General features: G+C 36.5%; 1 protein-coding gene across 1 annotated transcript in view; it reads left to right on the plus strand.

Annotated features, from left to right (window-relative positions):
• The window catches only part of FBXL13 (F-box and leucine rich repeat protein 13), a 207,556-nt gene that overhangs the window by 63,542 nt on the left and 130,144 nt on the right, over window positions 1-13,870 (plus strand). Inside the window, exons 8-9 of the mRNA XM_041723506.1 lie at window positions 8,699-8,794; window positions 10,149-10,281. Coding sequence (XP_041579440.1) covers window positions 8,699-8,794; window positions 10,149-10,281 — 229 coding nt within the window. The remainder of the gene's footprint in view (window positions 1-8,698; window positions 8,795-10,148; window positions 10,282-13,870) is intronic.

Consider the following 13,870-nt stretch of genomic DNA (forward strand, 5'->3'; position numbering starts at 1 on the left):
AGTTCTTGGTTTTTCTCTTGCTGATATGATGAATCACATTGATTGTTTTACGAGTGTTGAACCAGCCTGTGTCCCGGGAATAAATCCCACTTGGTCATGGTGAATAATTTTATTAATGTATTGTTAGATCCTATTGCCTAGTATCTTGTTGAGAATTTTTGCATCCATGTTCATCAGGGATATTGGTCAGTAATTCTCCTTTTTGGTGAGGTCTTTGTCTGGTTTTGGAATTAAGGTGATGCTGGCCTTCCTGGAAGACATCTCTTCAATAAATGGTGCTGGGAAAATTGGACATCCACATGCAGAAGAATGAAACTAGACCACTTTCTTGCACCATACACAGAGATAAACTCAAAATGGATGAAAGATCTAAATGTGAGACAAGATTCCATCAAAATCCTAGAGGAGAACACAGGCAACACCCTTTTTGAACTCGGCCACAGTAACTTCTTACAAGATACATCCACAAAGGCAAAAGAAACAAAAGCAAAAATGAACTATTGGGACTTCATCAAGATAAGAAGCTTTTGCACAGCAAAGGATACAGTCAACAAAACTAAAAGACAACCTACAGAATGGGAGCAGATATTTGCAAATGACATGTCAGATAAAGGTCTAGTTTCCAAGATCTATAAAGAACTTATTAAACTCAACACCAAAGAAACAAACAATCCAATCATAAAATGGGCAAAAGACATGAAGAGAAATCTCACAGAGGAAGACATAGACATGGCCAACATGCACATGAGAAAATGCTCCGCATTACTTGCCATCAGGGAAATACAAATCAAAACCACAATGAGATCCCACCTCATGCCAGTGAGAATGGGGAAAATTAACAAGGTAGGAAACCACAAATGTTGGAGAGAATGCGGAGAAAAGGGAACCCTCTTACACTGTTGGTGGGAATGTGAACTGGTGCAGCCACTCTGGAAAACTGTGTGGAGGTTCCTCAAAGAGTTAAAAATGGACCTGCCCTATGACCAAGCAATTGCACTGCTGGGGATTTACCCCAAAGATTCAGATGCAATGAAACCTGCACCCTGATGTTTCTAGCAGCAATGTCCACAGTAGCCAAACTGTGGAAGGAGCCTCGGTGTCCATCGAAAGATGAATGGATAAAGAAGATGTGGTTTATGTATACAATGGAATATTCCTCAGCCATTAGAAATGACAAATACCCACCATTTGCTTCAACGTGGATGGAACTGGAGGGTATTATGCTGAATGAAATAAGTCAATCAGAGAAGGACAAACATTATATGTTCTCATTCATTTGGGGAATATAAATAATAGTGAAAGGGAATAGAAGGGAAGGGAGAAGAAATGGGTAGGAAATATCAGAAAGGGAGACAAAACATAAAGACTCCTAACTCTGGGAAACGAACTGGGGGTGGTGGAAGGGGAGGGGGGTGGGGGTGGGGGTGACGGACACTGAGGGGGGCACTCGACGGGATGAGCACTGGATGTTATTCTGTATGTTGGCAAATTGAACACCAATAAAAAATAAATTTATTATTAAAAAAAAGTTTAAAAGACTACAAGAAAAATTATATGCCAAAAAATTATACAACCTAGAAGAAATGGATAGATTTCTAGATATGTATAAGCTTCCAAAAATGAATTAGGAAGAAATAAAAAATCCGAACAGACCAATTTCTGGTAACAAAATTGAATCAGTAATCAAAAAGCTCCCCCAAAACAAAAGTCCAGGACCAGACGGCTTTACAGGTGAAGTCTACTAAACATTTAATAGTTTAATATTCTCAAACTATTCCAAAAATAGAAGGGGAAGGAAAGCTTCTAAATATATTCCACAAGGTGAGCATTATCCTGACAGCAAAGCCAAAGGAAATAAAAAAGAAGTAAACTACGGACCAACATCCCTAATGAACATGGGTCCAAAAAAACCCCTCAGTAATATATTAGCAAACCAAATTCAACAATACATTAAAAGGATATTCAACATGACCAAATAGGATTCATCCTGGGAATACAAGGATTAATATTTGTAAATCAATGAATGTGTACACCACATCAGCAAAACTAAGGATAAAGTCATCTGATCATCTTAATAGATGTAGAAAAAGTATTTGACAAAATTCAACATCCATTCATGATAAAAATTCTCAACAAAGTGAGTTTAGAAGGACCATACCTTAACATAACAAAGGCCATATATGGCAAACTCACAACTAACATTGTACTTAGTGGTGAAAAACTGAGAACTTTTTTTTCTAGGTTTAGGAATAAGACAAGGATGTCCACTTTCACCAGTTTTATTCAACACAGTATTGGAAATCCTAGTTGTAGCAATCAGATAAGAAAAAGAAATAAAAGGCATCCAAATTGTTAAGGAAAAAGTTTAACTGTCAGTATCTGCAGGTGACATGATACTATGCATAGAAAACCCTAAAGACTGCCAAAAATCTATTAGAAGTAGTAAATGAATAAGTTGCAGGTTATAAAGTTAATATACAGAAATCTGTTACTATTTATTTATTTATTTACCATGCAGGTGGGTGGGGGCCAGAGGGAGAGGGAGAGAATCTTGAGCACACTCCATGTGGAGCATGGAGCCCAATGCAGGGCTTGATTCCACAACCCTGAGATCATGACCTGAGCCAAAATCAAGAGTCGGATGCTCAACTGATTGAGCCACCCAGGCAGAAATCTATTGCATTTCTATATATTGATAACAAAGTAGCAGAAAGAAAAATTAAATGAACAATTCCACTTACAGTTGTACCAAAAAGACCATAATACCCAGGGATAAATTAACCAAAGAAGTGAAAGACCTGATTTCAAAAATTATAAAACATTGATGAAAGAAATTGAAGATGACACAAACAAATGAAAAGACATACTGTGCTCATTAATTAGAAGAATTTATATTGTTAAGGTATCTACACTAGAGCTTCAATGCAATCTGTATCAAAACACTAATAGTATTTTTCACAAAACTAAAGTGAATAATCCTAAAATTTGTGTGGGACTACCAAAGACCCCAAATAGACAAAGCAATCTTAAGAAAGAAGAACAAAGCTGGAAGTATCACAATCCCAGATTTCAAGGTATATTACAAAACTATAATAATCAAAACAGTATGGTACTGGCACTAAAACACATAGACCAACAGAACTTAATAGAAAGCCTGGAAATAAACCCATGCTTTATATAGTCAATTAATCTACAACAAAGGAAGCAAGAATGTATAATAGAGTAAAAACAGTCTCTTCAATAAATGGTGCTGGGAAAATTTGACAGCCACACACAAAATAATGAAACTGAATTACCTTCTTATACCATACACAAAAATAAATTCAAAATAAATTAAAGACCTACCTGTGAGACCCAAAACCATAAAACTCCTAGAAAAAATAAAGGCAGTTATTTCTTAAACATCAGTCTTGGGATCCTTGGATGGCTCAGCGGTTTAGCGCCTGCCTTTGGCCAAGGAGTGATCCTGGAGTCCTGGGGTCAAGTCCCACATCAGACTCCTGCATGGAGCCTGCTTCTCCCTCTGCCTGTGTCTCTGTCTCTCTCACTCTCTCTGTGTTTCTCATAAATAGATAAATAAAATCTTAAAACAAAAACCCAAAACATCAGTCTTAGCAGCATATTTATGGATATGTCTCCTCACAAGGAGACAAAAGCAAAAATAAACTTCTGGAACTACAAAAAATAAAAAGCTTTTGCACAGAAAAAGGAAACCATCAATAAAATGACAAGTCAATTTACTGAATGGGAGAAGTTATTTGCAAATGATATAAGGGGGATAGTAACCAGTAAGGGGTTAATTTCCAAAATACATAAAGAACTTATACAGCTCAACACCAAAAAATCAAGTAATCCAGTTTAAAAATGGGCAGAGGACATGGACAGACATTTTTTCCAAAGAAGATTCATGAAAGGATGCTCAACATCACTAATCACCAGGGAAATACAAATCAGAACCACAATGAGATATTACCTCTTTACAGTTAGAATGGCTAAAATAAAAAAGACAAGAAATAACAACCATTGGCAAGGATGTGGAGAAAAAGGAACCCACTGTTGGTGGGAATGTAATTTGGTGCTGTGGAAGACCATATGAAGGTTCTGCAAAGAATTAAAAATAGAAAAATGATCCAGTAATTTCACTACTGGGGGATGCCTGAGTGGCTCGGTGGTTGAGTATTTGCCCTCTGCTCATGGCATGATCCTGGAGTCCTGGGATCGAGTCCCACATTGGGCTCTCTGCATGGAGCCTGCTTCTCCCTCTGCTATGTCTCCCTCTACTATGTCTCTGCCTCTCTCTCTCTCTCTCTCTCTCTCTCTGTCTCTCATGAATAAATAAATAAATAAATAAATAAATAAATAAATAAATAAATAAAATCTTTGAAAAAAAATTTCACTTCTGGGTATTTACCAACAAAAACACTAATTCAAAAAGATATATGAACCCGTGTGTTTATTGCAGGATTATTTACAACAGCCAAGATATGGAAGCAACCTAAGTGTCCACTGATAGTTGAATGGATAAAGAATATGTGGTATACATAAACAATGAAATAATACTCAGCCATAAAAAAAAGAATGAGATCTTGCCATGTGGGAAACATGGATTGACCTAGAAGGTATTATGCTAAATGAAAGAAGTCCGACAAAGACAAATACCATATAATTTCACCTAAATGGAGAAACAAAACAAAACAAAACACCACAAAAAGCAGAAACTCACTCATAAATACATAAAAATGATGGTTGACAGAGAGGAGGGCATGGGGGGATGGGCAAAATGGGTGAAGGGGAATGGGATGTATTGGCTTGTAGTTACGGAATGAATAAACCAAGGGAGTAAAAGGCACAGCATAGGGAATATAGTTATATTGTAATAACAATGCATGGTGATAGATGGTACCTACACCTGTGGTAAGCATAGCATTGTATACAGAGTTAATTTTTTTTTTTTTAAAGAGACATAAACAGAGGGAGAAGCAGGCTCCCTGCAGTGGGGCTGATATGGGACTCCATCCCAGGACCCCGGGATCACGACCTGAGCCAAAGGCAGATGCCCAACCACTGAGCCACTCAGGTGCCTCTATAGAGTTGTTAAATCCCTGTATTGTACACCTGAAACTAATGTAACATTGTGTGTTAACTATATTTCAATTAAAAAAATAAATTAGGGATCCCTGGGTGGCGCAGCGGTTTGGCGCCTGCCTTTGGCCCAGGGCGCGATCCTGGAGACCCGGGATCGAGTCCCACATCGGGCTCCCGGTGCATGGAGCCTGCTTCTCCCTCTGCCTGTGTCTCTGCCTCTCTCTCTATCTCTCTGTGACTATCATAAATAAAAAAATAAAAAAAAAAATTAAAAAAAAAAAATTAAAGGCATCTGGATTAGTCAGTTAAGTACCTGCCTTTAGCCCAGAGTCCTGGGATTGAGCCCCACATCAGGCTTCCTGCTTAGCAGGGAGTCTGCTTCTTCTCGATGTTCTTGTGCTCTCCCCCCTCCCTCTCCTTCTCAAATAAAAGGGTAAAATCTTTAAAAAAATTAATTAATTAAAAAATAGACCTGAATTCCTGCTCTATCACACCTGTCTACATGTCATAGAGAGGGGTTCGTATAGTCTTTCATCCTTAATTTTCTCCTCATTACAATGGGAATAAATATTATCTAAAGTGAAAAAGAATCCATCTAAACACAATACTGAACATGAGGAACATAAATGAAAGGGAAGTTGATTTAATAATCAGAGAGAAAAGCATTAAAGCAAAAACATTATTAGGGATAATCTTTGTTTTCTAACCAGTGAATTTTGTTAAATTTATTGTTACTAGATATACCTGGATTCATATCCTCTTCTAACTTTACACTATTTATCCTCTTTTTTACATGTTTCTTTTCTCCTTTCCTGCCTTTATTTATTGAATTTTAAAATTTGCTTTTTCCCATTTTTATGCTTTAGAGGATATGTGTTCTATTTCTACAATTTCAGTGCTTTCTCTTAAATATTTTTAACGTATGAATTTATGTCAAAATTATTACCTATACATTTTTCCTCATGATTACTGGAATTTAAAACACTTTAATTGATTACTCTCTCCAGTCTTCGAATATTAGTACTATCTAGGATTTTTACCCCAGCTTGTTTCCGTATCCCCCACTAGTCATATGTTTTTTAAGGTTAATGTCTTTACCCCTCTACTTAATTAATTTCTTTGCCCATCGTTACTGTTTCCATCTCACTCTTTCTGATTCCAACGTCCTGTGGAAGCTCTTTTGTGAAGGGTCTATTGCAGATAAACTCTCAATCTCTGTCTCAGAGTGCCTTTCCTTAACTCTCATCCTTGAGTTGTTATTTATTTGCATGTGGTGTCTGAGGCTGAGAAGTATTTTCTGCTGACTTCTGGTTTTTGTGAAGTGGCATTCTTTCCAGATAATCTGGTTGAATTTAAGGCTGTCCTTTTCTTTTGGCCTTTTGCAATTTTACTACAATGCCATTGTATCTTTTGATTTTCCTGTTTGGGATTTCTTTTGCTTCTTGAGCAGGAGAATTGTTGCTTCTCATTTTCATTTGTTTTATTTTTTAATTTGTTTATATTCCATTCTCTCCATTATTTCCCTCTGGAAATTCTACGAAGATATATATAGAATGTTGGGCCTTTTTGTGGTATGTAATGCCTCTTAATCCCTTTTATATTATTTTATATCAGCTGAGTTTCACCTGTTATTTAACTCATCCATTGAGTTTTTAATTTCAATAATTATATTTTTAATTCCCATGAATTTTATTTGGTTCCTTTATCAATCTGTCCAGTCCTTTTGTGACAACAGCTTTTCTCAAGAATTTATTTTTCTAAGCCTTTTATCATCTTAATGTTTTCATAATCACTTTCTGACAATTTGATTAAAGAAGCTATTTATTTTTTGTCTGTTGTTGGCTCTTGGATTTTTTTCCCTCATGTGTTTTGTAATTTTTATTGAAAGCTCATTTTGGGAGGAGAGATTAATCTGTAGGAATCCTATAAGGCAGGGTTTGAGGATGTGTCTCTTTAGAGAGATGGTATTTATTTCTGTCAAATCTCCTAGAGTTACCACTAGGTTATTGGAAGCTCTTTGCACGTTAATATAAAATCCAGTTGCAAATGTAATAAATTAAAATTTACCCCACAAATAATTAAAATTCAAATTCCAATCCACGTGATAGATAGTCTTTGGTTATAAATTGAGAATATTTTTTTTTGTCCCAGGCTAAGTACCTTAGTTTTTTCCTCACCAATAGGTAGTAGTTGTGGTTTTAACCTCTCTGTTTAATGATCCAGGAGTTCTCTATTTCCCCCTTTCAAATTCTGTTTCTCTTTCTCTCTCTGATGCAGTTAGGACTTTTAGCTTTACACAGCCTGTAACTTATTCTGTCCTTCCATGGCCAGTGAAATCTGTTTGTCATGAAAAGCAGTAGCCATCCCCACTGTGCCCTTATCCAGAGCAACTATAGCATGAACACCTTACTATGAGTCTGGATTTACAAAGATTGTGGGCCTGGATATTTTCCTTACTTTCTTAAAAACTCAGTTACATTTTTATAAAAAAGTTTGTTTTAGAGAGTAGAAAAGTAGTCGTCAGGGCCTGTGGGGTAGGGAAAATAGGGAGAGGCTGGGAGAAAGGGTACAAACTTTCAGTTATACGATGTATAAGATCTGAGGATCTGATGTAAAACATGGTGATTATAGTTGATAATACTGTGTTGTATAATTGAAATTTGCTAAGAGAGTAGAACTTAAATGTTCTTGCCAAAAATAAAAAAGATAAATATGTGAGGTGATGGACGTATTAACACATTAATTAACCTTAATTAGCATTAATTAATTAGCTCTAATTAATGCCAATTAAAGTGGATCCTTTCACTATCTATATGTACATCAAATAACTACAGTGTACACTTTAAATATCTTTTTAATTTTTTAATTTTTATTTTTTAAAAAAGATTTCATTTATTTGAGAGAGAGAGAGCACAAGCAGGCAGAGGAGAAACAGACTCCACACTGAGCATGGAGCCTGATATGGGACTTGACTCCAAGACCCTGGGATCATGACCTGAGCTGAAACCAAGAGTCAGACACTTAACTGACTGAGCCATCCAGGCGCCTAAATATCTTGAATTTTATATGTCAATTACAGCTCAATAAAGCTGACATTTAAAATTTTTTTTAAAGAAATCTTTAAAAGCTTTGTTTTAGCATTGACTCATATTTTGTATCAAGAGAATTTGCAGATCTTCTAGTCTACCATTTTTCCAGAAATAAAAGCCAAGATGGGTTTATTGACCTTTCCTAGGCATCCTTTAACTTTGAAAAAGAATCTAGTTGAGATTGGCAAGCAATCATTGAATGTCTCCTATGTAGCAGCTACTATTTAGGAAAATGATTCATTTGCTAGCAGAAAGCCAGTTGCAGTCAGAAAATAAATCTGCCTATCTTCCCTATCCTTCTGTGACTATCAGTTGCAAAGACCACATTGTATCAGAGGCATCATCAGATAAGTTCTAGTACTTTAGATAAAATTCCTATGTTCAGATAAAATTCCAGCACTTGAGCCCCAGCTGCTACCATATGGCTTACATTATCATCATTAACAACAAAAAAAGGTAGGTGAAAGAGTTGCACGTAAATTCACATAATTTTCAAAATTGTGTATTTCTCTTCTTTTGTTTAGATTTTCTACTACCTCACTTTAAGAGAGTTAGTAATATGTGGTCAAGTTTGCCACTCCTGGATGTTGATGACACAAGCAAGCTCACTGTGGAACAGTGTAAGTAGACATGACTCAAAGTTATCTTCATTCTAGTTCTCAAAAGAGAACAGCCTGCTATAAAGCCAACTATGCTAGGGACTACTTTTTTCCCTGTTCCCCCAATAGGACCACATAGTAGGTGCATTTGTTTCTCTTTTGTCTAGGCACTAGCTCAAAGGACAAGATAGAAAGACAATAATGTTATTTTTAAGAGATAGATTGTTAGTATTTCCTAATTTAAATGGCAGAAACAAATTGAATATTCTTTTTTGGTTGGAAACATATTGCCATTATATCTGAGTTAGACCTAATGTTGCCTAACTCAGGATGCCGTGGACATAAATTGAGGAGATGCAAGTAAAGTGCTTACTGTGGAGCCTGGAGTCCCAGGATTGAGCCCCATGTTGGGCTCCCTGCTCAGCGGGGAGTCTGCTTCTCCCTCTCCTTCTGCTCCCCACCCCCCACTTATTCTCTCTCTTAAATAAATAAAATATTTTTTAAAAAATGGAATTCATGGGATCCCTGGGTGGCGCAGCGGTTTGGCGCCTGCCTTTGGCCCAGGGCGCGATCCTGGAGACCCGGGATCGAATCCCACATCAGGCTCCCGGTGCATGGAGCCTGCTTCTCCCTCTGCCTGTGTCTCTGCCTCTCTCTCTGTGACTATCATAAATAAATTTAAAAAAAAAAAAAAAAAAAAAAAGAAAGTCTCCTTTAAAAAAAAAAAAATGGAATTCATAAACTTAATCTTTTAGCTGAAGGACATTATTAATACTATAATATCAATGTTATTAATCAACTGGCCCTAGCCACTCGGAGTTTACATACATCTCATGTGATTAGCTAGGTACACTCAGGTCTCTTCCCCAGACCTCCCTTCTCCAAATTATGAGTTATGAGAGGGCTACTATAAACCTCTCACTCTAAATTGTCTTCTCTGTAGTGAAGAACTTACCATACAGTCTCTGCTCATGATTAAAGAAGCAGGCACACGTTCCTTATGAACCCAGGATGGGTTCATTGACTGAGTGGGGTGGGGGGAGGCAGGCAGCCTTGGGGCTCACCTGGAATGATGGCAGGGTAGCCAAGCCACTCCAACAACAATCAACTCTGTTGTGGGGAAGATGCAAGACTCCTGCCCTCCCAGCTGTCGACCTGGACTGGACATTTGGAATCTGTTTGTAATTAAACATGGGAATGACCATGAAAAAAAAATCTGTTTGTAATTAAACTCCAGAATGAGCATGAACACAAAGAAATAAGTGAAAAAGAGATGTGATGAAGAAACCTGTTTCTTGATGCTTTAAAAATATAAAAAATTTTACATGCAAAAGATCTTTCTCAGTTCTTAATGTCTTTTGTTTATCCTTTTTAGATTGATTTTTCCACAGTAAAAAATATAATCACAGATAAATATATAGTGTCTACTTTGCAAAGGTGGCGTCTAAATGTGCTGCGTTTGAATTTTCGTGGTTGTCTTCTCCGATCGAAAACCTTGAGATCTGTCAGTGAGTATGAGTATGTTTATTATAACTCTTTGTCTTGCTTTCCTATTTTTAATTAAACAAATATAAAGAAAAATATAAATAAAATAGAAACCAGTTACAGTCATAGGCCATAAGAATGCCAATTAAAAACATTTAAAATGCTTATAGTATAATCGGCTCTCACTGGACTGTATGCTCTGGGAGCTGGTCCTTTGTCCATTCTTTTTTTTTTTTCTTCCTTTGTCCATTCTTGTTGACTACTTTTTTTTGCCTAGCATTTGTCTACCCATGTATCCTCAATTCATCTACCAAAAAAAAAAAAATATAGGAATATATTCTTGATTTAAAAATTCCAACAAGACAGTTAAACAAAAACCTCCCTTTATTTCCCTCAAACACATTTGCTTCTTCAAAGATACTCAATGTTACCAGTTTTCTGTTCTTCTAAAATACATTGACATGTATGTGACACAATTAAAAATTTTAACATGAAAGGAAATATTTTTTATATATTCTTTTATATCCTGGAAATCTTTCCTTGTCAGTATATATAGAACAACTAAATTATTATTTTTGAACAACTAAATTATTTTTAAATACTTAGAATCATTTTCCATACTATGGATGTAGCATAATTTACTTAACTTTCTTCCTCCTGATAGACATCGAGGTTATTTCCAATTTTTTCCAAACAGCTTTGGACTTTCATTGTGACATTTCTTTGACTGCCTTAGTCAGTCTGAGCTGCTACCATAAACTTTCATACACTGGGTGGCTTATAAAGAACAGAAACTTATTTCTCACAGTTCTGGAAGCTGGATGTCCCAGACCAGGATGCCAGCATAGTTCTAGAGAGGCCCCTCTTCTAGGTTATGTAGACTGTTGTCTGGAATCCTCACATGGCAGAGAGAGGGAGAGAGAGATCTCTGGGGTCCCTTGCATAAAGGCACAAATCCTATTCATGAGAGCTCCACTCTAATTACATCCTGAAGGCCCTATCTCCTAATGCCATCACATTGGGAGGTAGGATTTCAGCCTCTGAATTTGGTGGTGGGAACACATCCAGTCCATTGCATTAACCCATATGTTGTTTAAGGTGCATTTTAAAATTTCCATATATCTGGAAATGAAAGAAAAAATATATTTTAAAAAGTACAACATGGATGAGTCTAGTGATATGTGAGTGAAAGTAAGTTGCAGAATGATATACATAATCTAATACCATCTGCATATAATTTTTCAGTGTGCAAAATAATAATATACTTAATACTTTGAAAGAATTTAAATAACGCATATTTAAAGGGACATACAGATATATAGCAAAATACAAAAAACATGCATGGGAATGAAAACTCCAAATCGAGATAATGGTTACCCCTGAGGGGGACAGAGTTGAATGAAGTAGGGAAAAGGTTCACAAAGAGTTAGTTCCTCCCTCTCTTCCTCCCTCCCTCCCTCTCTTTCTTCCTTCCTACCTTCATTCCTTCCTTCCCTTTCCTTCCTCCCTTTCTTCCTTCTTTAAGAGAGGGAGAGAGAGGGTCAGGGGGAAGGGGCAGAGGGAAGAGAGAGTATCTTAAGCAGGCTCCACACCCAGTGGAGAGACCAAAGAGGAGTTTGATCTCATGACCTTGAGATCATGACCTGGGCAGAAATCAAGAGTTGGATGCTTAACTGACTGAACCACCCAGGTGCTCCAGAGAGTTTCAACTGTACCTATAATTCTTTTTTTAATTGAAAAAGTAAAGAAAACATACCAAATGAGATAATTCTGACTGATTACTGATGCTGAAAAAAGCTATAGATTTTATATTATGTTATTGTATTGATGACATATTAAAGTATCTTCTTGGTTTTAACAATTTGTCAGATGATTCTTTTGGGTTTTCTAGGCAGATCATTTATTTCCATTCATTTATATTCTTATATCTTTTCTTTTTTTATCATAAAAGGGTGTTGAATTTTGTCAAATGCTTTTTCTGCATCAACGGAATTTTTTTCTTCATTCTATTAATATATTGTTATTACATTGAATGATTTTTGTATGTTGAACCATCTTTGCATTCCTGGGACCAATTTCACTTGTTCATGGTGTATAATCCTTATAATATGCTGCTGTATTTTCTTTGCTATTTTGTTAAGGATTTTTGCGTCTATATTTAAAAGGAATATTGGTCTGTAGTTTTCCTTTCTTTTGAGGTCTTTGGCTTCATTGTCAGAGTAATACTGGTTTCCCAGGATGAGTTAGGGGCTATTTTCTCCTTTTCTATATTTTGAAAGAGTTGGGGATTGGCGTTAATTATTCTTTAAGTGTTTGGTAGAATTTGCCAATGAAGGGCAGCTCTGGTGGCTCAGTGGTTTAGTGCTGTTTGCAGCCCCAGGGTGTGATCCTGGAGACCCGGGATTGAGTCCCACGTCAGGCTCCCTGCATGGAGTCTGCTTCTCCCTCTGCCTGTGTCTCTGCCTCCCTCACTCTGTGTGTGTCTCTATGAATAAATAAATAAAATCTTAAAAAAAAAAAAAAGAATTTGCCAATGAAGCATCTGTCCTAGGTTTTTCTTTTTTGGAAGTGTCTTGATTGCTAATTCTTGTTATAAATCTATTCAGAGTTTATGTTTCTTCTTGAGTCAAGTTTGGTAGCTTGTGTGTTCCTAGGAATTTGCCAATTCCATGTAGGTAACTTAATTTGTTGAGGTGCAATTGTTCATAGTATTTTGTTATAATCCTTTTCATTCCTGTGAAGCGAATAGTAATGCATGCACTTTCATTTCTAATTTTAGAAATTTTAGTCTTCCCTCTTGATTTTCTTGATCAGTCTAGCTATAGGTTCGTTAATTTTTGTTGATCATTTCAAACAACCAACTTTTTAGTTCCTTTTTTATTGAAATAAAATATACATAAAAATTACTGTTTTAACCATCTTAAGTGTACAGTTCTGTAGCATTAAGTGCATTCACATTGTTGTGGGAACATCATCACCATCCACCTCCAGAACTTTTTTTAAAAAAGATTTTATCTATTTATTTGAGAGAGGAGAGAGCATGAGTAGGGGGAAAGGCAAAGGGAGAAGGACAAGTAGATTCCCTACTGAGCAGGGACCCCACCCCACCCCCAAAGCAGGGCTTGATCCCCAGTCCCTGAGATCATGACCTGAGCTGAAGCAAAATGCTTAACTGACTGAGCCACCCAGGTGCCCCCAGACTTTTTCAAAAAGTTTTTTTTTTTTTTAGTTGCAAAACTGAAACTCTGAATCATTAAATATTAACTCCCCATTTCTTCCTACTTCCAACCCATGGCAACTACCATTTTACTTTCTCCCTCTATGGATTTGACTACCTTGTATAAGTGGACTCCTGAATATTTGCTCTTTTGAGCCTGATTCCTTTCACTTAGCATCATGTCTTTAAGTTTCACCCATGTGGCAGCTCAAATCTGAATATCCCTCCTTTTTAAGAGTGAAAAATACTCCATTAGATATGTACACCACATTTTGTTTATCTATTATTCAACCATCAGTGGACACAGGTTGCTTCCATTTTTTGTCTGTTGTGAAATAATACTGCTATGAACATGAGTGTTCAAACAGCAACTTTGATTTTTGTTGATTCCATTG

Source organism: Vulpes lagopus, chromosome 11 (assembly GCF_018345385.1).
Source record: "Vulpes lagopus strain Blue_001 chromosome 11, ASM1834538v1, whole genome shotgun sequence".
In the NCBI taxonomy this organism is placed as follows: Eukaryota; Metazoa; Chordata; class Mammalia; order Carnivora; family Canidae; genus Vulpes; species Vulpes lagopus.